Source organism: Pseudophryne corroboree, chromosome 4 (assembly GCF_028390025.1).
Source record: "Pseudophryne corroboree isolate aPseCor3 chromosome 4, aPseCor3.hap2, whole genome shotgun sequence".
NCBI lineage: Eukaryota > Metazoa > Chordata > Amphibia > Anura > Myobatrachidae > Pseudophryne > Pseudophryne corroboree.
In genome coordinates, this window is record NC_086447.1 from 726,148,151 (window position 1) to 726,170,006 (window position 21,856).

The window sequence follows — 21,856 nt, forward strand, 5'->3', positions numbered from 1 at the left end:
CAGTCTTCCAGGAATTCATGAACGATGTGCTCAGGGAATATTTGGATAGATTCTTAGTTGTTTATCTAGATGACATACTAATCTTCTCCCAGTCCCTGGAGGAACATCGGAAGCATGTACGCTTAGTCCTCCAGAAACTCAGAGACCACCAGCTTGGGGCGAAGCTTGAGAAGTGCGAATTTGAAGTCCAGCAAATCGCATTTCTAGGGTATATTATCTCCTCAGAAGGTTTCCAAATGGAGGGTTCAACGGTACAGGCAGTCCTGGATTGGGTGCAGCCCACTAGTTTGAAGGCGCTTCAGCGTTTTCTGGGCTTTGCGAATTTTTATAGACGGTTTATCGCTGGATTTTCGTCTATAGTGGCCCCCTTGGTGGCACTCACTAAGAAAGGGGCGGATGTTGCTCACTGGTCTTGTGAGGCCAAAGCGGCCTTTGCCCATCTCGGGCATTTGTCTCGGCCAAGGTGCTGCGACACCCAGATCCAGAGCGTCCTTTTGTGGTAGAAGTTGATGCCTCTGAGATAGGTATTGGGGCAGTGCTCTCTCAGATGGGGGTGTCTGATAATCGCCTTCATCCCTGTGCTTACTTTTCCCGTAAATTTTCGTCTGCCGAGATGAATTATGATGTGGGTAACCGGGAATTGTTGGCTATAAAGGATGCACTCGGGGAGTGGAGACACTGGCTTGAGGGGGCTAAGTTTGTGGTCTCAATTCTCACCGACCATAAGAATCTGGCATATTTAGAGTCAGCGAAGCGGCTCAATGCCAGGCAGGCACAATGGGCTTTGTTTTTTGCTCACTTTAATTTTTTGATAACATATCGCCCTGGGTCAAAAAACATCAAGGCTGATGCGCTCTCGCGGAGTTTTGCTCCAGTCCAAGAGACCACCGAGGAGCCATTGCCCATTGTGTCCCCATCATGTATTAAAGTGGGCATTACCCAGGACCTCTTGTCATTAGTCCTTAGAGCACAGGAGCAGGCTCCTCCAGACCTTCCGGTAGGTCTCTTGTTTGTGCCTCCTAGGTTAAGACAGCGAGTGTTCCTGGAATTCCATGCCAAGAGATCGGCAGGGCATCCGGGTATTGCCCGAACTCGGAAGTTGCTGTCTAGGGTGGTGTGGTGGCCCTCGGTGGCTAGGGATGTGGATCAGTGGGTTCGGGCATGTGACGTTTGTGCCCGAAATAAAACTCCTAGAGGGGTTCCGGTCGGCCCATTACATCCACTCTCTATTCCATCTAGGCCATGGACCCACATTTCCATGGATTTTGTGGTGGACTTGCCCAAATCCTTGGGGATGACAGCCATTTGGGTTGTCGTTGACAGATTTTCGAAGATGGCGCATTTCGTTCCACTGGTTGGGTTGCCATCGGCCAGACGCCTGTCTGAGTTATTTATGCAGCATGTTGTGCGCCTCCACGGGTTGCCACTTGATGTGGTCTCTGACCGTGGATCCCAGTTTGTGGCCAAATTCTGGAGGGCATTTTGTTCTGATCTCCAGATTTCTGTGAGCTTGTCGTCAGGCTACCATCCACAGTCTAATGGGCAGACTGAGAGGGTGAACCAGTCCTTGGAGCAGTTCCTCAGGTGTTATGTTTCCAAGTGTCATACTGACTGGGTTGCTCATCTGTCCATGGCGGAGTTTGCCTATAACAACGCGGCTCACTCTGCTACAGGGATCTCTCCCTTCCTTTGTGTGTATGGGCATCATCCTAAGGCCAATTCTTTTGACCCCCTGGATTCCACGCCTGGTGGTTCCTCTGTGGTTTCGGCCCTTAGGGGTATTTGGAGGAAAGTGAAGAAAGCCCTTGTGTCTGTGTCATTAGTGACCAAAAGGGTTTTTGATAAGCGGAGAAGACCCTGCAGCTTCAAATTAGGAGACTTCGTCTGGTTGTCCACCAAGAATTTGAAGTTGAGACAGCCATCTCATAAGTTAGACCCCCGGTTCATCGGCCCTTATAAGATCACCAGGGTTATCAATCCGGTGGCATTTCAGTTAGATCTGCCCCGTTCATTGGGTATCAATAAAACATTTAATTGTTCCCTTTTAAAACTGGCAGTTAGTAATCCTTCTTCCAGTGGAAGACCTTCTCCTCTTCTGATACGGGGTCAGAGGGAGTTTGTGGTTGAAAGGGTTCTTGACTCCAAGATGGTTCAGGGCCGGCTGTCATTTTTGGTGCACTGGAAGGGGTATGGCCCGGAGGAGCGGTCGTGGGTGCGCAGTTGTGATCTTCATGCCCCCAGACTGATACGCTCTTTCTTCTCGCAGTTCCCCGATAAACCCGGTGGTAGGGGTTCTTTGACCCCTCATCAGAGGGGGGGTACTGTTAGGATCTCCTGCTCTGTGCTGCCACGTCGCCATGGCAACCGGGAGGCAAGTGTTAGCGAAGTAACCTGAGCGCAGCTGATACTCCGGTCCGGGTTTTTACTGTGTAGTGATTACAGGCTCTGTGCACGGCAGGGAATCCGGCGCTGGTTTTGTGCTCAGTCTGAGGTCTGAGTGGGGCGTGGACAGCACCTGCTATATAAACCATCCTCTCAGGCTAGGCAAATGCTGCTGAATCTTTGTTTGTTAGTCAGTTCCAGAGAGTTAGCTAGTACTGTGTGACTTTGTATTTACTTGTTGCTTACTGCGAATAGGCCTTGGGATTCGGTACTTCATTCTGCCAATCCAGACCTAGCAGTAAGAATGGAGTCAGTTGTTTAACCTGCTGGGGTTCTTTTGCTATTCTGTGAACCCAGCAGGTTTGCGGCTGTACTCTCAGACCTGCTTGCTTAATCCTCCCTCACTGTGCAGGGCGTCCAGGTGTCAGTTTAGTGGCAGTAAGCTGAACCTGTGCCCTGCAAGTGAGGGTTAGGATTGTGGATACTCTCCTTGTGTCTATATTTCTATCTCTGACCAAGGAGTTTATTCCCACACCCGTTGGTAACCCTTTGGGGTTTTTTCTGTTGCTCTTAGCAACATAATTTCGTGCGCTCCACATGTTAAATCACTACATCTCGCTTCATTGTCCGCTCTATTCCATCTGAGCATTCCTGACACTAGGGAGACACCCAGTTCCTGAGCCTTTGGGCTTCTCCGTTCACTTTGTGTTTATTAGTTATTCCATCACCTCCTGTGTATGTTATATTATACTGTCTGTGAGTTCGTTTGCTTCGCATCCCTCTCTGTTCATACACCGGTATACTCCTGTTAGCACTGGTGTGCGTAACAATTTTTCTCTGGCAGGGTCCACAGGTTATCCACAGGATAACATTGAGATATGATGACGCGACAGCGGATTTGCACCAATCGGTCAAAGCTTTCAGACTCCCAGCATGCAATGGGCCTGTCCATATATCCCGCCTCCTGGCTCAGGCAAATCAGTTTTTTGCTTGGTGCGGCAGGAGCCGGACCATGGTCAAGAGGGCTGTTGTTTTTTTTTAGCAGCCATAAGCTTTTTTATTTATTATTTATTACAATTTTTTTGAGCGATCTTTCTAAAAAGCATCTTATACATACCTTAGAAAGAGTTGCGCCAACAACTCCCCGCTGGGTCGCGACAATGCTAACCCGCGAGTACAGTGCTGTTTCGACGGGCGTCTGTGTCGGATGTACTAGCAAGTCCAGCAGACGTTACCAAGCTGTGGCCGGAGCACAGGGAGAATTTAAGGCATCGGTTCCGCTTAGAGGGGGAACACGGACACAGCTGCACTGTTTTGGGTGCACCAGCACTAGTCCCTAGGGATCATAGGCTCCAGGGGTAATATGAAGCGGCGATCCTTAGGGTTGATGTCAGCAGTGGGTAGTAATATATCTATACACACAAAACGATAAAAAACTAGCGCTGTGATTGTTTTAAACTAAATTATTAAAACATTCATAAATGGAGAATCCAGAAAACATGTAGCTTCATCCAGTTATGTCTTCAAACGGTCCCACGTTATTGAAAAGACACTTACATTTAAATTCAATCCCGCGTTCCTATAAAGGTATCTTTTACACCCAACGCGTTTAAAGGATTTCTTGTCCCCTTCTTGACAAAGGGGAAAGAAATTCTTGAAACGCGTTGAAGTTAAATGCCGTGACGATCATCCTCTGACTGTGGGACGTTCTGTTGCTGTATCCATGTTCTTGATGCTTTTATGAATAAATCTGTGAGGTTCTTAAGTACACCAGTTTTCTGCCTTCTGCCTTCTGTCTACACTGTGCGGGGGACTAAAAGAAACCTTTCAGTGCACGCGAGACTGAAAGTCAATATAAGTGTGATTCCTACAGCGTTTTTGTCTTTGACACGAACTACAGTCACTGTCTATGGGTGTAAAAGATACCTTTTATAGGAACGCGGGATTGAATTTTAATGTAAGTGTCTTTTCAATAACGTGGGACCGTTTGAAGACATAACTGGATGAAGCTACATGTTTTCTGGATTCTCCAGTTATGAATGTTTTAAACTAAATTATTAAAACGATCACAGCGCTAGTTTTTTATCGTTTTGTGTGTATAGATATATTGTTTTGGAATTTTAGAGGGTTATTCCATAGATCAAAAACCAGCAGCTTTTTGCAGCGCAAGGCTACAGACACTCTATTCCCTGTAGTGGGTAGTAATATGCTTCCTTGGTCGTCCCTACTCCCGGTTCATGACCAGTTTCCTCCAAGTCTCCCGCAATGAACTGATTTCCCGCTTCCGTCTGAGGCGCTGTGTATCTAAGTGGACCCGGTCACAGCATAGGTGGCTGTGTGACTGGTGCGTCAGTGTTCACTTGGGCATCTGTGTTCACTGTACGTTCACGGGGCGAGTGTGTACCCTATTAACGTCTGGATCCACTCATCATTCGCTAATGTATTGATTGATCCCGGAAGCAGGGTGAGTCTCCCTATATCCCAGTCTAATGCGTCGGGTAATATAGCACTAAGTCTCTATCTACCTTGGAGTACGAATAGTTGGATAAGTGCCTGATGCATATGAGTCTGATAACTATTACTGTTGTTTTCTTTCGCTATGCTACTAAATACGGTTAAATCCTATATGAGGTAATGCAGTAATATTTTTCTTCTACATACTTGAAATGTATTTGTAGTTGATTATGTGCTCATGTTGCTTATTATACTAATGTATAACCTGTGACTGATTGCTAGTGTGATTGCTGACTTTACTATAATTCTGTCAGTTTTTCTGTGTATCAATGCTGGTGCAGAGCAGGGTAGGGTCGGATTGTGTGTCACTTTAACAAACTTTAAAGTGATTACAGTCACAAATTGTGTAGTAACACTGTACAGATGTGTGATTTATTTATCATGTCTAAAAGCGGCAAGCGTGAGGAAAATAAACTTTCCACAGCAGCTCCAACACTCATTCCATGTTTGTATTGCGAAGCTGGGTTAACTTATCAGGACCTGGTTCAAAAGGGATTATGTGCAAAATGTTTCGCTGTTACCGAAGCCTCTTAAATAACCGAGGCAAGCACAGGTTCTAGTTGAACCTTCTGGGTCTACTTTGCACTGACATTATCCAATATAGCTGAGCAGATAATGCCAGTTCCTATACCAGGGATAGGTTACCCTATTAACCCTTACATGCAACATTCATTCTGAGGTTTATCTACCTCGGGAACTGGCAGCCTATCAACAAAAGGAGGCTGAAAGGCCGGTGGTTAGTAAATCATATAGACATGATACAACATCTTCACAGTCTACATATGTTTTAGATGAGGAATCGTCGGAGGATGAGGACTCACTGCACTTCAGAGGAAGGTCTCAGCTCAGTGGACATACCTGAGCTAATTAGTGCTATGTAAGCCATTCTGTCAGCGGAGCCTGGGTTAAAAACGACGGTAACTGTGTTTAAACATCCCAAAACAGCTGATGGAAATTATGCAAGAGGTTTGGGTTACGCCCAGTAAGAAGTTAGAATTCCAAGAAATGGAATTCCAATTATCCTCGTCCAGCTGGGGACTGTTTAAAAAAAGGGAGGTGGCTCCCAAAGTAGATTTGCATGTCATAGATTGGTGCGAAAATCTACATTACTTCTGCTTTCAACATAAATAAATGATGTCATGGATAGGAGAGTCGATGGTTTTCTAAAAAACATTTTTTCCTTGTCTTGGGCAATCATTAGACCAGCCATGACTTCAGCCTGGATGGCGTAAGCAGTGACAGCCTGTGTTGATGCATTGAAGGAGGATCTTTCAATTGCATCTAGAGAGCAAAAATCCCATATTGCACATATCAAACAGGCTGCGATAAGCGTCCCTGGATTTGGGTGCAATTGCCTCTCAGGCTTCAGCTTCAGCAGTAGCAGCTCACAGAGCGGGTTAACTATGTACATGATAAGCTAACTCAGAATCCAGGAAGGTTCTGGAGTCTTATCCTTGTTTACTGGAGATATTCTTTTTGGTAAAGAATGAAACAGTATTTTGGAGTCAGAAGCAAACTCCAATAAAGTGAAGTTAAATTCAAGCCTAGGTTCCAGCTTTTCGCTCCTTTCAGAATCAAGGAAAAGCAAAAGGAAAGGGTAATGGCAAACAGTCCCAATCCAACAAGTCTGGTAAGACTAAAAGGTATTGGACTACCAGAGGACTGGTTTTCAAATTTAAAGATAAGCCATCAGCCTGATGGTGCGGGCCTCCACCTGGGGGAACCCTGGTTGAGAGGCTGACTTCTTCAATTTGCACAGATCTGGCAGCAGTCTACTACAGATGCCTGGGTGCAAGAAACGGTTTCTCATGGTTATGATCTATAGCCACATAACACTGGACATGCCCAATCTTATCTGATTTTGGAAGCTAAGCAGTGTTGGTCCTGGTTAGTACTTGGATGGTAAACCACCTGGGAATACCAGGTGCTGTAGGTGTTTTCAAGAAAAACCCTTATTAAAAGTTTGTACCAGCCCGTCTTCAGTGGAAATGAAGACCGGGGCTTTGCAAGAGACAGTTCAGGAGTTGCTTCAGTCAGGAGTGATAATTCCAATTCCTCCTGTACAACGAGGACAAGGTTTTTATTCCAACCTGTTTTTAATCCAGAAGCCAAATGGGTCATTCCGGCCCATACTCAATCTCAGAGCGCTAAACAAGTACATTTGGGTGCCTCGGGTTTCATATGGAGACTTTACGTTCCATTATTTTGGCCATGGAGCAGGAGGATTTTATGGTATCCCTGGATATCCAGGATGCTTATCTACATGTTCCTATAGCACTATCCCATCAGCGCTATATCAGATTTGCTAGCATCATTTTCAGTTTCAGGCCCTACCAGCTGGACTGACCACAGCTCCCAAAGTATTCACCAAAATTATGGTGGTGATGGCATCTTATCTCCGTTAGCAGGGGAAAAATCCATACCTCAACGATTTATTAATCCTGGCACAGTCTCAAGAATTTTTCAGTGTCATTTGCAACAGACAACAGCTTGTTCCAGAGATACGGCTGGCTCATAAATTGGGCAAAGTCATCCCTGGTTCCATCACAACGGATGACTCACGTGGGGGCTGTGTTGGAATTGGGTATACAGAGAGTAATTATATCTCTGAACAAAATATCCAAAATTCACTTAAGGATTCAGGAGTTGCTACACAGTCAAATGGTATCCATTTACGTGGTAATGCATGTGATGAGTTTGATGGTGTAGACATTTGACATGATGGAGTATACTCAATACATCTGCAATGTCTGATCCTTTCCAAGTGTAAAGGTTTTTCATCTGACAATAAAAACGCAGATTATATTCTTTCTCTGGAAGTTAGGAGGTCTATAGCTTGGTGGTTACAAACATCCTATCTGGACAAAGGGAGGCTGCTTTGGATATCAGATTGGGAAACTTTGACAATAGATGCCACCCTGCAGGGCTGGGGAGAAGTGTCAGGAAGGAGTTGTTTCCAGGGGCAGTGGACCAAGGAAGAAAGTTGCCTGCCAATAAATATATTGGAACTTCGGGCCATATATATATATATATTACATTTATTAAGACAAAGAATATCCTTCTGATGAAACCAGTTAGAATCCGCTCGAAAATTGCAATGGCAGTAGCATACCTCAACCATCAGGGTGGAACTCGCAGCCAAAACACAATGAAGAAGGTATTCATTCCGGGAGTCCTAAACTGGGAAGAGGATTTTCTCAGTCGACACGTCATTCATGCAAATAAATGTCCTTTATACCCCAAGGTCTTACAAACTTTGGTAGATAATGGGGGTTATCGCAGATAGATCTCATGGCGTCCCATCAGAACAACAAAGTTTCCGAATACAGGTCAAGAAAAAAGGATCCCAGAGTGACCTTTGTGGATGACTTGTCAACTTTTGTCTGGCTCATGTGTTTCCACCAATCGCCTTGTGATCCAGGGTGAAGTGAAAGGTAAGACTAGGTAAGGGCGCCGTGATACTAATAGCTCCGGCTTGGTCTAGAAGACATAGGTATACAGATCTGCAGAGGATGTCTATGGATGCTCCATTCCTACTCCTTCAACATCCAGATCTACTGTCTCAGGGTCCTGGTTATTACAAACACCTGGATTGTCTGTCTTTGACTGCATGGCTTTTGAGACTTCCATCCTGAAGGCAAGAGGATTCTCACAACAGGTAATTCAAACTATGCCCAGAGCAAGGAAACTTTCCTCAGCTCGCATTTATCACCAAATATGGCAAATCTATATTCAATGGTGCAGTGATCAAAAATCTGACCCTTGGTTTTTCAGAGTTTCCAGAGTCTTAGAATTCCTTCAGGCAGGAATGCATAAAGGTTTATGGGTGGCTTTCTTGAGAGTACAAGTGTCTGCATTGACTGTATAGTTCCAAAAGAAAATTGCTAACCTGCATTCCAGGGAATGTTGCACATTCCACCTCCTTTGTTCCTCCTACAATACCTTGGGACTTAAGTTTAGCCCTAAAGGCCCTTCAAGTTGCCCCATTTGAACCACTAAAAAGAGTGGATCTCAAATGGTTGACAGATAAAGTTCTCGTTCTACTGGCTATTGCTTCAGTTAGAAGAGTTTCAGATTTAGGGGCATTGTTATGTCGCCCTCCATTTCTGATTTTTTTTTTTATCCAGATAGAGCGGCTTTTAGAACCAAATCTGGGTATCTTCCTAATGTGGTGTCTAAATTCCACCTTAATGAGGAAAATGTAGTCTTGGTCTTCCAGGGGCCGGACTTTTCTGCGGGAGATGCATCATTGGACATTGTCCTTGCCTTAAGGATCTACGTGGATCGTACCAGTGCCATCAGAAAGATAGACACTCTCTTCGTTTTCTACGGATTTCACAAGAGAGGATGGCCTGCTGATAAGCAGACACTGGCGAAGTGGGTTCGGATGAAAATTTCAGAAGCATACTCTCAAGCTTATATCCCTGTTCCTGCTAATGTCTCTGCTCATTCTACTTGTAAGGTAGGTCCATTATGGGCAGCGTAACGTGGTGTTTCAGCAGAATAGATGTGTTAGGTAGCCACATGGTCTCCATTAACACATTCATTAGACATTATGCCTTTGATACCTTTGCCTCTCAGGACACTGAATTTGAGCGAAGGATTCTGCTGTCCAATCAGGAGCGTCCCCACCACTAAATTGCTTTGGGACATCCCAATGTTATCCTGTGGATAACCTGTGGACCCTGCCGGATAAATTTTCGTTATGGTAAGAACTTACCGTTGATAACGGTATTTCTCCTAAGTCCATATGATCCACAGGGATCCCACCCTGACGCACCTGATTTGAGGATCCTTTCACTCACTAACCTCTTCTTTCTTGTACGGAAGGGTGTGCATGTGTGTTCTTCTCACCTGGTTAGGGCTCTCTATGATGCTCCTGCTTTGAAAAAACAACTGATTTGCCTGAGCCAGGAGGCGGGATATATGGACGGGCCCGTTGCATGCTGGGAGGCCAAAAGCTTTGACCGATTGGTGCAAATCCGCTGTCGTGTCATCATATCCCATTGTTATCCTGTGGACTTAGGAGAAATAACGTTATCAACGGTAAGTTCTTACCATAACAAATATTTTTTCCTATTAGCTACCAACAGAGATAGGAGATAATAGCTTGATGCACTTCACATTTCAGAACTGTACCGGATGTTTAAATGATAGAGTTGTCATTTGTCTATGTTATCCTTTAGACCTAAAGTAATCTCTTAATTTCATCATAGTCAGAACATCACATTTCCTCTCCTTTAACATCTTCAAGTATAAGAAAAGCAGTGTTTGCACTAGAGATGAGCGGGTTCGGTTTCTCTGAATCCGAACCCGCACGAACTTCATGTTTTTTTTCACGGGTCCGAGCGACTCGGATCTTCCCGCCTTGCTCGGTTAACCCGAGCGCGCCCGAACGTCATCATGACGCTGTCGGATTCTCGCGAGACTCGGATTCTATATAAGGAGCCGCGCGTCGCCGCCATTTTCACACGTGCATTGAGATTGATAGGGAGAGGACGTGGCTGGCGTCCTCTCCATTTAGATTAGGAGAGAGAGAGAGAGATTGACCTGAGGCTGATACTGTAGAAGAGAGTGCAGAGTTTAGTGACTGACCACAGTGACCACCAGCAGTGCAGTTGTTTTATTTAATATATCCGTTCTCTGCCTGAAAAAAACGGTACACACAGTGACTCAGTCACATACCATATCTGTGTGCACTGCTCAGCCCAGTGTGCTGCATGCCTGCATCATCTATGTATATATTATATATCTGACTGTGCTCAGCTCACACAGCTTATAATTGTGGGGGAGACTGGGGAGCACTGCAGTGCCAGTTATAGGTTATAGCAGGAGCCAGGAGTACAAGACAGTCACATACCATATCTGTGTGCACTGCTCAGCCCAGTGTGCTGCATCATCTATGTATATATTATATATCTGACTGTGCTCAGCTCACACAGCTTATAATTGTGGGGGAGACTGGGGAGCACTGCAGTGCCAGTTATAGGTTATAGCAGGAGCCAGGAGTACATATTATATTAAAATTAAACAGTGCACACTTTTGCTGCAGGAGTGCCACTGCCAGTGTGACTGACCAGTGACCTGACCACACTGACCACCAGTATAGTTAGTAGTATACTATATTGTGATTGCCTGAAAAAGTTAAACACTCGTCGTGTGACTTCACTTGTGTGGTGTTTTTTTTTTTATTCTATAAAAAACTCATTCTGCTGACAGACAGTGTCCAGCAGGTCCGTCATTATATAATATATATACCTGTCCGGCTGCAGTAGTGATATATATATATTTTTTATATCATTATTTATCATCCAGTCGCAGCAGACACAGTACGGTAGTTCACGGCTGTAGCTACCTCTGTGTCGGCACTCGGCAGTCCATCCATAATTGTATACCACCTACCCGTGGTTTTTTTTCTTTCTTCTTTATACATACATACTACTACATCTCTTTATCAACCAGTCTATATTAGCAGCAGACACAGTACAGTACGGTAGTTCACGGCTGTGGCTACCTCTGTGTCGGCACTCGGCAGTCCGTCCATAATTGTATACCACCTAACCGTGGTTTTTTTTTCTTTCTTCTTTATACATACATACTACGACATCTCTTTATCAACCAGTCTATATTAGCAGCAGACACAGTACAGTACGGTAGTTCACGGCTGTGGCTACCTCTGTGTCGGCACTCGGCAGTCCGTCCATAATTGTATACCACCTAACCGTGGTTTTTTTTTCTTTCTTCTTCATACATACATACTACGACATCTCTTTATCAACCAGTCTATATTAGCAGCAGACACAGTACAGTACGGTAGTTCACGGCTGTGGCTACCTCTGTGTCGGCACTCGGCAGTCCGTCCATAATTGTATACCACCTAACCGTGGTTTTTTTTTCTTTCTTCTTCATACATACATACTACGACATCTCTTTATCAACCAGTCTATATTAGCAGCAGACACAGTACAGTACGGTAGTTCACGGCTGTGGCTACCTCTGTGTCGGCACTCGGCAGTCCGTCCATAATTGTATACCACCTACCCGTGGTTTTTTTTGCTTTCTTCTTCATACATACATACTACGACATCTCTTTATCAACCAGTCTATATTAGCAGCAGACACAGTACAGTACGGTAGTCCACGGCTGTAGCTACCTCTGTGTCGGCACTGGGCAGTCCGTCCATAATTGTATACCACCTACCCGTGGTTTTTTTTTCTTTCTTCTTTATACATACATACTACTACATCTCTTTATCAACCAGTCTATATTAGCAGCAGACACAGTACGGTAGTTCACGGCTGTAGCTACCTCTGTGTCGGCACTCGGCAGTCCGTCCATAATTGTATACTAGTATCCATCCATCTCCATTGTTTACCTGAGGTGCCTTTTAGTTGTGCCTATTAAAATATGGAGAACAAAAATGTTGAGGTTCCAAAATTAGGGAAAGATCAAGATCCACTTCCACCTCGTGCTGAAGCTGCTGCCACTAGTCATGGCCGAGACGATGAAATACCAGCAACGTCGTCTGCCAAGGCCGATGCCCAATGTCATAGTACAGAGCATGTCAAATCCAAAACACCAAATATCAGTAAAAAAAGGACTCCAAAACCTAAAATAAAATTGTCGGAGGAGAAGCGTAAACTTGCCAATATGCCATTTACCACACGGAGTGGCAAGGAACGGCTGAGGCCCTGGCCTATGTTCATGGCTAGTGGTTCAGCTTCACATGAGGATGGAGGCACTCAGCCTCTCGCTAGAAAAATGAAAAGACTCAAGCTGGCAAAAGCAGTAGCACCGCAAAGAACTGTGCGTTCTTCGAAATCCCAAATCCACAAGGAGAGTCCAATTGTGTCGGTTGCGATGCCTGACCTTCCCAACACTGGACGTGAAGAGCATGCGCCTTCCACCATTTGCACGCCCCCTGCAAGTGCTGGAAGGAGCACCCGCAGTCCAGTTCCTGATAGTCAGATTGAAGATGTCAGTGTTGAAGTACACCAGGATGAGGAGGATATGGGTGTTGCTGGCGCTGGGGAGGAAATTGACCAGGAGGATTCTGATGATGAGGTGGTTTGTTTAAGTCAGGCACCCGGGGAGACACCTGTTGTCCGTGTGAGGAATATGGCCGTTGACATGCCTGGTGAAAATACCAAAAAAATCAGCTCTTCGGTGTGTAACTATTTCAACAGAAATGCGGACAACAGGTGTCAAGCCGTGTGTTCCCTTTGTCAAGCTGTAATAAGTAGGGGTAAGGACGTTAACCACCTCGGAACATCCTCCCTTATACGTCACCTGCAGCGCATTCATAATAAGTCAGTGACAAGTTCAAAAACTTTGGGTGACAGCGGAAGCAGTCCACTGACCAGTAAATCCCTTCCTCTTGTAACCAAGCTCACGCAAACCACCCCACCAACTCCCTCAGTGTCAATTTCCTCCTTCCCCAGGAATGCCAATAGTCCTGCAGGCAATGTCACTGGCAATTCTGACGAGTCCTCTCCTGCCTGGGATTCCTCCGATGCATCCTTGCGTGTAACGCCTACTGCTGCTGGCGCTGCTGTTGTTGCTGCTGGGAGTCGATGGTCATCCCAGAGGGGAAGTCGTAAGCCCACTTGTACTACTTCCAGTAAGCAATTGACTGTTCAACAGTCCTTTGCGAGGAAGATGAAATATCACAGCAGTCATCCTGCTGCAAAGCGGATAACTGAGGCCTTGACAACTATGTTGGTGTTAGACGTGCGTCCGGTATCCGCCGTTAGTTCACAGGGAACTAGACAATTTATTGAGGCAGTGTGCCCCCGTTACCAAATACCATCTAGGTTCCACTTCTCTAGGCAGGCGATACCGAGAATGTACACGGACGTCAGAAAAAGACTCACCAGTGTCCTAAAAAATGCAGTTGTACCCAATGTCCACTTAACCACGGACATGTGGACAAGTGGAGCAGGGCAGGGTCAGGACTATATGACTGTGACAGCCCACTGGGTAGATGTATGGACTCCCGCCGCAAGAACAGCAGCGGCGGCACCAGTAGCAGCATCTCGCAAACGCCAACTCTTTCCTAGGCAGGCTACGCTTTGTATCACCGGTTTCCAGAATACGCACACAGCTGAAAACCTCTTACGGCAACTGAGGAAGATCATCGCGGAATGGCTTACCCCAATTGGACTCTCCTGTGGATTTGTGGCATCGGACAACGCCAGCAATATTGTGTGTGCATTAAATATGGGCAAATTCCAGCACGTCCCATGTTTTGCACATACCTTGAATTTGGTGGTGCAGAATTATTTAAAAAACGACAGGGGCGTGCAAGAGATGCTGTCGGTGGCCAGAAAAATTGCGGGACACTTTCGGCGTACAGGCACCACGTACAGAAGACTGGAGCACCACCAAAAACTACTGAACCTGCCCTGCCATCATCTGAAGCAAGAAGTGGTAACGAGGTGGAATTCAACCCTCTATATGCTTCAGAGGTTGGAGGAGCAGCAAAAGGCCATTCAAGCCTATACAATTGAGCACGATATAGGAGGTGGAATGCACCTGTCTCAAGCGCAGTGGAGAATGATTTCAACGTTGTGCAAGGTTCTGATGCCCTTTGAACTTGCCACACGTGAAGTCAGTTCAGACACTGCCAGCCTGAGTCAGGTCATTCCCCTCATCAGGCTTTTGCAGAAGAAGCTGGAGACATTGAAGGAGGAGCTAACACGGAGCGATTCCGCTAGGCATGTGGGACTTGTGGATGGAGCCCTTAATTCGCTTAACAAGGATTCACGGGTGGTCAATCTGTTGAAATCAGAGCACTACATTTTGGCCACCATGCTCGATCCTAGATTTAAAGCCTACCTTGGATCTCTCTTTCCGGCAGACACAAGTCTGCTGGGGTTGAAAGACCTGCTGGTGAGAAAATTGTCAAGTCAAGCGGAACGCGACCTGTCAACATCTCCTCCTTCACATTCTCCCGCAACTGGGGGTGCGAGGAAAAGGCTCAGAATTCCGAGCCCACCCGCTGGCGGTGATGCAGGGCAGTCTGGAGCGACTGCTGATGCTGACATCTGGTCCGGACTGAAGGACCTGACAACGATTACGGACATGTCGTCTACTGTCACTGCATATGATTCTCTCACCATTGAAAGAATGGTGGAGGATTATATGAGTGACCGCATCCAAGTAGGCACGTCACACAGTCCATACTTATACTGGCAGGAAAAAGAGGCAATTTGGAGGCCATTGCACAAACTGGCTTTATTCTACCTAAGTTGCCCTCCCACAAGTGTGTACTCCGAAAGAGTGTTTAGTGCCGCCGCTCACCTTGTCAGCAATCGGCGTACGAGGTTACATCCAGAAAATGTGGAGAAGATGATGTTCATTAAAATGAATTATAATCAATTCCTCCGCGGAGACATTGACCAGCAGCAATTGCCTCCACAAAGTACACAGGGAGCTGAGATGGTGGATTCCAGTGGGGACGAATTGATAATCTGTGAGGAGGGGGATGTACACGGTGATATATCGGAGGGTGATGATGAGGTGGACATCTTGCCTCTGTAGAGCCAGTTTGTGCAAGGAGAGATTAATTGCTTCTTTTTTGGGGGGTGTCCAAACCAACCCGTCATATCAGTCACAGTCGTGTGGCAGACCCTGTCACTGAAATGATGGGTTGGTTAAAGTGTGCATGTCCTGTTTTGTTTATACAACATAAGGGTGGGTGGGAGGGCCCAAGGACAATTCCATCTTGCACCTCTTTTTTCTTTTATTTTTCTTTGCGTCATGTGCTGTTTGGGGAGGGTTTTTTGGAAGGGACATCCTGCGTGACACTGCAGTGCCACTCCTAAATGGGCCCGGTGTTTGTGTCGGCCACTAGGGTCGCTAATCTTACTCACACAGTCAGCTACCTCATTGCGCCTCTTTTTTTCTTTGCGTCATGTGCTGATTGGGGAGGGTTTTTTGGAAGGGACATCCTGCGTGACACTGCAGTGCCACTCCTAAATGGGCCCGGTGTTTGTGTCGGCCACTAGGGTCGCTAATCTTACTCACACAGTCAGCTACCTCATTGCGCCTCTTTTTTTCTTTGCGTCATGTGCTGATTGGGGAGGGTTTTTTGGAAGGGACATCCTGCGTGACACTGCAGTGCCACTCCTAAATGGGCCCGGTGTTTGTGTCGGCCACTAGGGTCGCTAATCTTACTCACACAGTCAGCTACCTCATTGCGCCTCTTTTTTTCTTTGCGTCATGTGCTGATTGGGGAGGGTTTTTTGGAAGGGACATCCTGCGTGACACTGCAGTGCCACTCCTAAATGGGCCCGGTGTTTGTGTCGGCCACTAGGGTCGCTAATCTTACTCACACAGTCAGCTACCTCATTGCGCCTCTTTTTTTCTTTGCGTCATGTGCTGATTGGGGAGGGTTTTTTGGAAGGGACATCCTGCGTGACACTGCAGTGCCACTCCTAAATGGGCCCGGTGTTTGTGTCGGCCACTAGGGTCGCTAATCTTACTCACACAGTCAGCTACCTCATTGCGCCTCTTTTTTTCTTTGCGTCATGTGCTGATTGGGGAGGGTTTTTTGGAAGGGACATCCTGCGTGACACTGCAGTGCCACTCCTAAATGGGCCCGGTGTTTGTGTCGGCCACTAGGGTCGCTTATCTTACTCACACAGTCAGCTACCTCATTGCGCCTCTTTTTTTCTTTGCGTCATGTGCTGATTGGGGAGGGTTTTTTGGAAGGGACATCCTGCGTGACACTGCAGTGCCACTCCTAGATGGGCCAGGTGTTTGTGTCGGCCACTAGTGTCGCTTAGCTTAGTCATCCAGCGACCTTGGTGCAAATTTTAGGACTAAAAATAATATTGTGAGGTGTGAGGTATTCAGAATAGACTGAAAATGAGTGGAAATTATGGTTTTTGAGGTTAATAATAATATGGGATCAAAATGACCCCCAAATTCTATGATTTAAGCTGTTTTTTAGTGTTTTTTGAAAAAAACACCCGAATCCAAAACACACCCGAATCCGACAAAAAAAATTCGGTGAGGTTTTGCCAAAACGCGGTCGAACCCAAAACACGGCCGCGGAACCGAACCCAAAACCAAAACACAAAACCCGAAAAATTTCAGGCGCTCATCTCTAGTTTGCACAACCTTAATGTCTGTCTAAAGGTTTCTTTTCACATATCAACAAGAATCACTGTTTTTGCAGTGTGGTCCCATGCTCGTTCTCCCCGTGCTTTAGCACTACCTAGTCCAGGCTATTGCACAGTGGAGAAAGGCTATTTTTGTATTTGATGTTTTGTTCATCCCCAACAGGCATCTTTACAGGAAAGTTCAGGAACCCCAAAAGATCACCTCCCAAGAAGTATGGCCCTCATTCCGAGTTGTTTGCTCGCTAGCTGCTTTTAGCAGCCGTGCAAACGCTAAGCCGTCACCCTCTGGGAGTGTATCTTAGCTTAGCAAAAGTGTGAATGAAAGGATCGCAGCGCTGCTACAAAAAAAGATTGTGCAGTTTCTGAGCAGCTCGAGACTTACTCCTAGCTAGCGATCACTTCACACTGTTTAGTTCCTGTTTTGACGTCACAAACATGCCCTGCGTTCGGCCAGCCACGCCTGCGTTTTTCCTGGCACGCCCGCATTTGTATCTGACACACCTGCGTTTTTACACACACTCCCGAAAACGGGCAGTTACCACCCAGAAACACCCACTTCCTGTCAATCACTCAACGATCAGCAGTGCGACTGAAAAGCGTCGCTCAAACTTGTGCGAAACTGCAATGGCTTTTGTGAAAGTACGACACGTGTGCGCACTGCGCCCCATACGCATGCGCAGAAATCCAGTTTTTTAGCCTGATCACTGTGCTGCGAACAACGGCAGCTAACGATCAACTCGGAATGACCCCCTATATCTGGAGCTGCTTAGAAAAGCATGGCCATATTATATATAACACACTCTTGCACACCCCATCCGCCTCTTCAGTGCAACTTAAATTTGACTTAAAAGTTCCTGATTTATTTAAGGTCCATGCACAGTAAATGAAGCTGGATTTTTCCATCCTGCAGTTGGATTTATGTCTATCTTTAAATGAGGCATAACCTGATGTGTGGCATTCCAAATAAGAGGAGGAATGTCATTTTTAATATATTGTTGGTATAGTAAATAACAACAGGTCTCATTGGGATCGGTATTTGATCCTGGCAGACGGGATGCCGGCGGTCACAATACCGATGCCGGCATCCCGATGGTCATGATCCCAACAGGGATGAGGTAAGTCATTTACCCCGCCCCCCCAACCCTAACATCCCTCCTTAGTGCCCAACCCTAACCTCCCCCCTTAGTGCCTAAACCTAACCCCCCCCCCAGTGGTGCCTAACCCTAACCCCCCTTCCCGCAGCCTAACCCTAACCTTTCCCCTTCCACAGCCTCACCCTAGCTCTTAGCACCGCAGCCAAATCCTAACGCTCCTGGCTATACTTACCTTCGTGATCCCGGCTGTCGATATTCCGGCATCAGGATGCTGACCTGGTCAGGATTTCGGCGGCAGCTGTGAGGATTCTGGAGTTGATATTTTGACTGACGGGATTCTTACAGCCGGGATCTTGAACGTATATCCCCTTATATGTGCTGGAGCCAGTGAAGGACTATAGGGCCTCTTCCGTCCTAATCAGTCCTGATTGGGAATCAAATCATTGTACAATACAATTCAAATAACAGGTTGTATTATTATGTACCTGAGTCAGACACCCTGTCGTCCGATACTTTAAGAGAAATTGGCCCATATGTAACTGTATGAGTTGTAGGGAGTTCTCTCCTGTTTCTGGCTACTCTTCTGTTGTTAGTACAGTTCTGATGAAGTGATAAGAAATACACAAATCTCAGATCTATCTTGATTATAAATCTCATTACCTACTATGCGATAAAGTAAATTCAGGTTGAGTATCCCTGTAACTGGCATTGAGTTTTAATAACAATTACTTACCAGCTTGCATAGGAATTCTGTGTTATGGCATATCTGAACGCTGCAGTGCAGGAAAACATTGTTATACGCCAGACCCACAAACTTGAACATCTGAATCCTGAACATTGCTTCTGCACCCATTCCATTCATAATTATTGATAAGGTCTCATGCAAAAATACATATGAGCAGCTGTTTTAGGGACAAAAAAGAAAAAGTTAAAATTAATATTTATTACTGCACCAGTTACCAGCCTGTCAAAATGACGGAACAGCATAACAGTAATGTCAGTGCCAGCAGCTGTGTGCTCCTAAATGGAGAAACACTTGAATTGCTCCGTTGAGCGCCATCTAGTGGCCGCTGGTGCACAAAACACTTGTATTCCTCCCTTAGAGGTGAGGAGCAGCGTTAGCCTTTTATTATATAGGATGATACACGTAGAAGTGAAGATCGCTCGGTTTAGTATTTTTATACTACATTATGATATGGAAAGATCCTAAAGCCTGATTCTGATTCGGCTGCAGCAGCGATTTTAGATGCAGAAGAGTAATTATTTTCTTCTGCGCATGCATCTAAGTGGTACTGCGCATGCATCAAGACATGAGTCAGATCCCAGCTGTAGCGATGGGACATACTTTGCGCATGCACCATACCTGTACTGCGCATGTGTAGTACAGGCCTGCGACGTCAGACACAGATCAGCAGCAAACATGTAACCACCATGGCCAAGGCCAATATTACCTACAGTCCTTGCACATTTGAACATATGGCTGTACACCCAGGAAGGTCAGTGTTCCCAAGGAAGGTCAGTGTGGAAGACTTGCCCACTCTTTTGGGTGGCTTGGAGCACCACCGATTTTCCAGGAGCCTCCCAGCCATTCCGAGAGAGTAGGCAAATATGGCCAAGAGCCTTCAGAAGGACCAAGGCCATCGAAGCATATGGTTATTAAGTGGAGGGTAATCTATACCCGCTCTACCTGACCCTTAATGCCCCTGAGAAGGATCAGGGTAATCTTGTGGCAGAATATTATTGACCGCTTTCTCTCTTTCAGCATGCACAAGCAATTGATAGGAATATACCAGTTTCACACAGAAGACTGTCGGTGAAACAAAATGTTTGTTAATCCCATAAATAAATTCAAACCAGGTGTCCACAGGCAAAACAGCTGGTGGTGTCCAACCGCCTTCTGTCTCTGCAGCCCCCACAGTGTCTCCCCAGCCTGCACCACCAGTGACGTGCGGTGAGGTCACTGGTTGGGGAGGCACTGGCAGCTAAGAAGCCCTCCCCCCCCACCACCTGAAAAAAAAAAAGTGTGCTCCCCCAACACACCAGTAAAACCAGCACTAGGCAGAACCAGCTAGGGGGAGTAATGCCATAGCAGGGGAGACACTCAGTGTGGGGTCCCCCTGCCATTACATTAATCTGCCCCCCCAGCCAGTCAGCCCAGGGTTGGAATTACTCGGAAAGTGGGAACCCCAAAAAATAAAAATGGGGTCTCCCCTCCCGAGCAGTAACCAGCACTGGGCTGATAGCCCAGTGCTATGCCCCGCACCCCTGGTGGCGGTGGGTGCGGGGTTCATTGTGTGTTAATATTGTTCTTTACAGGTGGCCTACAGGTCCCAGCAAGCCTGCCCCAGCATGCTGGCACTTAGAGAACCACAAGTGCCAGCATGCCCGGACACAAAGGGCCTGCTGGCACCTGTAGTCCACCTGCAAAGAATAGTAATATTGTTCTTTACAGGTAGCCTACAGGTCCCAGCAAGCCTGCCCCAGCATGCTTGCACTTGGAGAACCACAAGTGCCAGCATGCCCGGACATAAAGTGCCCGCTGGCACCTGTAGTCCACCTGTAAAGAAAATATTAAAATAAAAACACCACACTATCTTGAAAATAAACTTTATTAAACTGGGTCTTCACCTGGGGGCGGCGGCCTTTAAGCTCTTTTGCGTGGCCGCCGCCTTCCCAGGGCTTCCGGCGTCTTCACCTGGGGGGGCGCCACCCCCCCAGGGCTTCCAGCGTCTTCACCTGGTGGGCGGCGGCTGCTAAGCTCTTTTGCATAGCCGCCGCCCAGCCAGGACTTCCGGCGTCTTCATTCTTCAGGAGCTCTTCACTGCTCCTCCTCCGCCGTCGGACTGACTCTCCTCCGCCTCGCGCTGACTTATATAAGTCAGCCGGCGGGGGCGGGGCGATGACGCGGCGAGCCGTGATTGGCTCGCGGCGGCCATCTTGAATTTCAAAAATGACGCTGAGGCGCCATTTTTGAAACTGGAACCGCTCCGCTGCCAAACTCTGCAGAATAAAGGTAATTTCCGCCGCCGCACCACCGCCGCAACCCGCACCGCCGACGCCCGCTCCACCGCCGCATCCCGCCGCCCGCACCATCGCCGCATCCAGCCGCCCGCACCTCCTCCCCCGCGTCGCCCACACAGTGATTGACAGCGGATCCAGGGACGGATCCGCTGGCCAATCACTGTGGCCTCACTGACAGGGACGTGCTTTCATAGGTTGAAAGCATGTCCCTGTATGAAAGCGGCACCACTAATGGTGCCGCTTTCCCATATATTTTCAATGGGCTTTTACAGCCCAAGGCTAGTCCCCGCCCGTGCCCGCCCCCCGCTCCCCATACTTTCCGCAGTGACAACGGGAGGCACCACGATCGGTGCCTCCCAAATACATAGAGAGGGGAGAAATGTAAAGAATAATATAAAGAAGATACATATGACACAGAATATGTGTCATATGCATCTTCTTAGTATTATCTTAATCATTATGACAGGGGAGGCACTGCCTCCCCTGCTTTCCCTGACTGCACGTCCCTGTGCACCATGTGTCTCTCCAGCCACGCTGTGTCTTCCCAGACAGGCCCATTGTCTCTGCAAACACCCATCATCTCCACAGCGAGGCCCCTTGTGTCTCTCCAGCCAGCCTCCTTCTGTCCCTCCAGCCCTGTGCAGCCCACAGACAATTACCTTCTTTTGTTGTCTCCTGGCTGCGGCTGCTCCTCTTCCTGCTGTGGCTGGCTCCTC

At 47.0% G+C, this 21,856-nt stretch overlaps 1 protein-coding gene, 1 long non-coding RNA gene and 1 pseudogene across 2 annotated transcripts in view; 2 read left to right on the forward strand and 1 right to left on the reverse strand.

The window, feature by feature from the left end:
- The window catches only part of LOC134911720 (uncharacterized), a 154,611-nt gene that overhangs the window by 20,452 nt on the left and 112,303 nt on the right, over positions 1-21,856 (forward strand). The window lies entirely within an intron of this gene.
- The window catches only part of LOC134909370 (ZP domain-containing protein-like), a 76,824-nt gene that overhangs the window by 13,278 nt on the left and 41,690 nt on the right, over positions 1-21,856 (reverse strand). The window contains exons 4-6 of the mRNA XM_063916169.1: positions 21,800-21,855; positions 18,853-19,021; positions 18,605-18,719 (exon numbers count right to left, since the gene is read on the reverse strand). Of these exons, the coding sequence (XP_063772239.1) occupies positions 18,605-18,719; positions 18,853-19,021; positions 21,800-21,855 (340 nt within the window). The remainder of the gene's footprint in view (positions 1-18,604; positions 18,720-18,852; positions 19,022-21,799; position 21,856) is intronic.
- LOC134912264 (5S ribosomal RNA) lies at positions 6,714-6,832 on the forward strand (annotated as a pseudogene).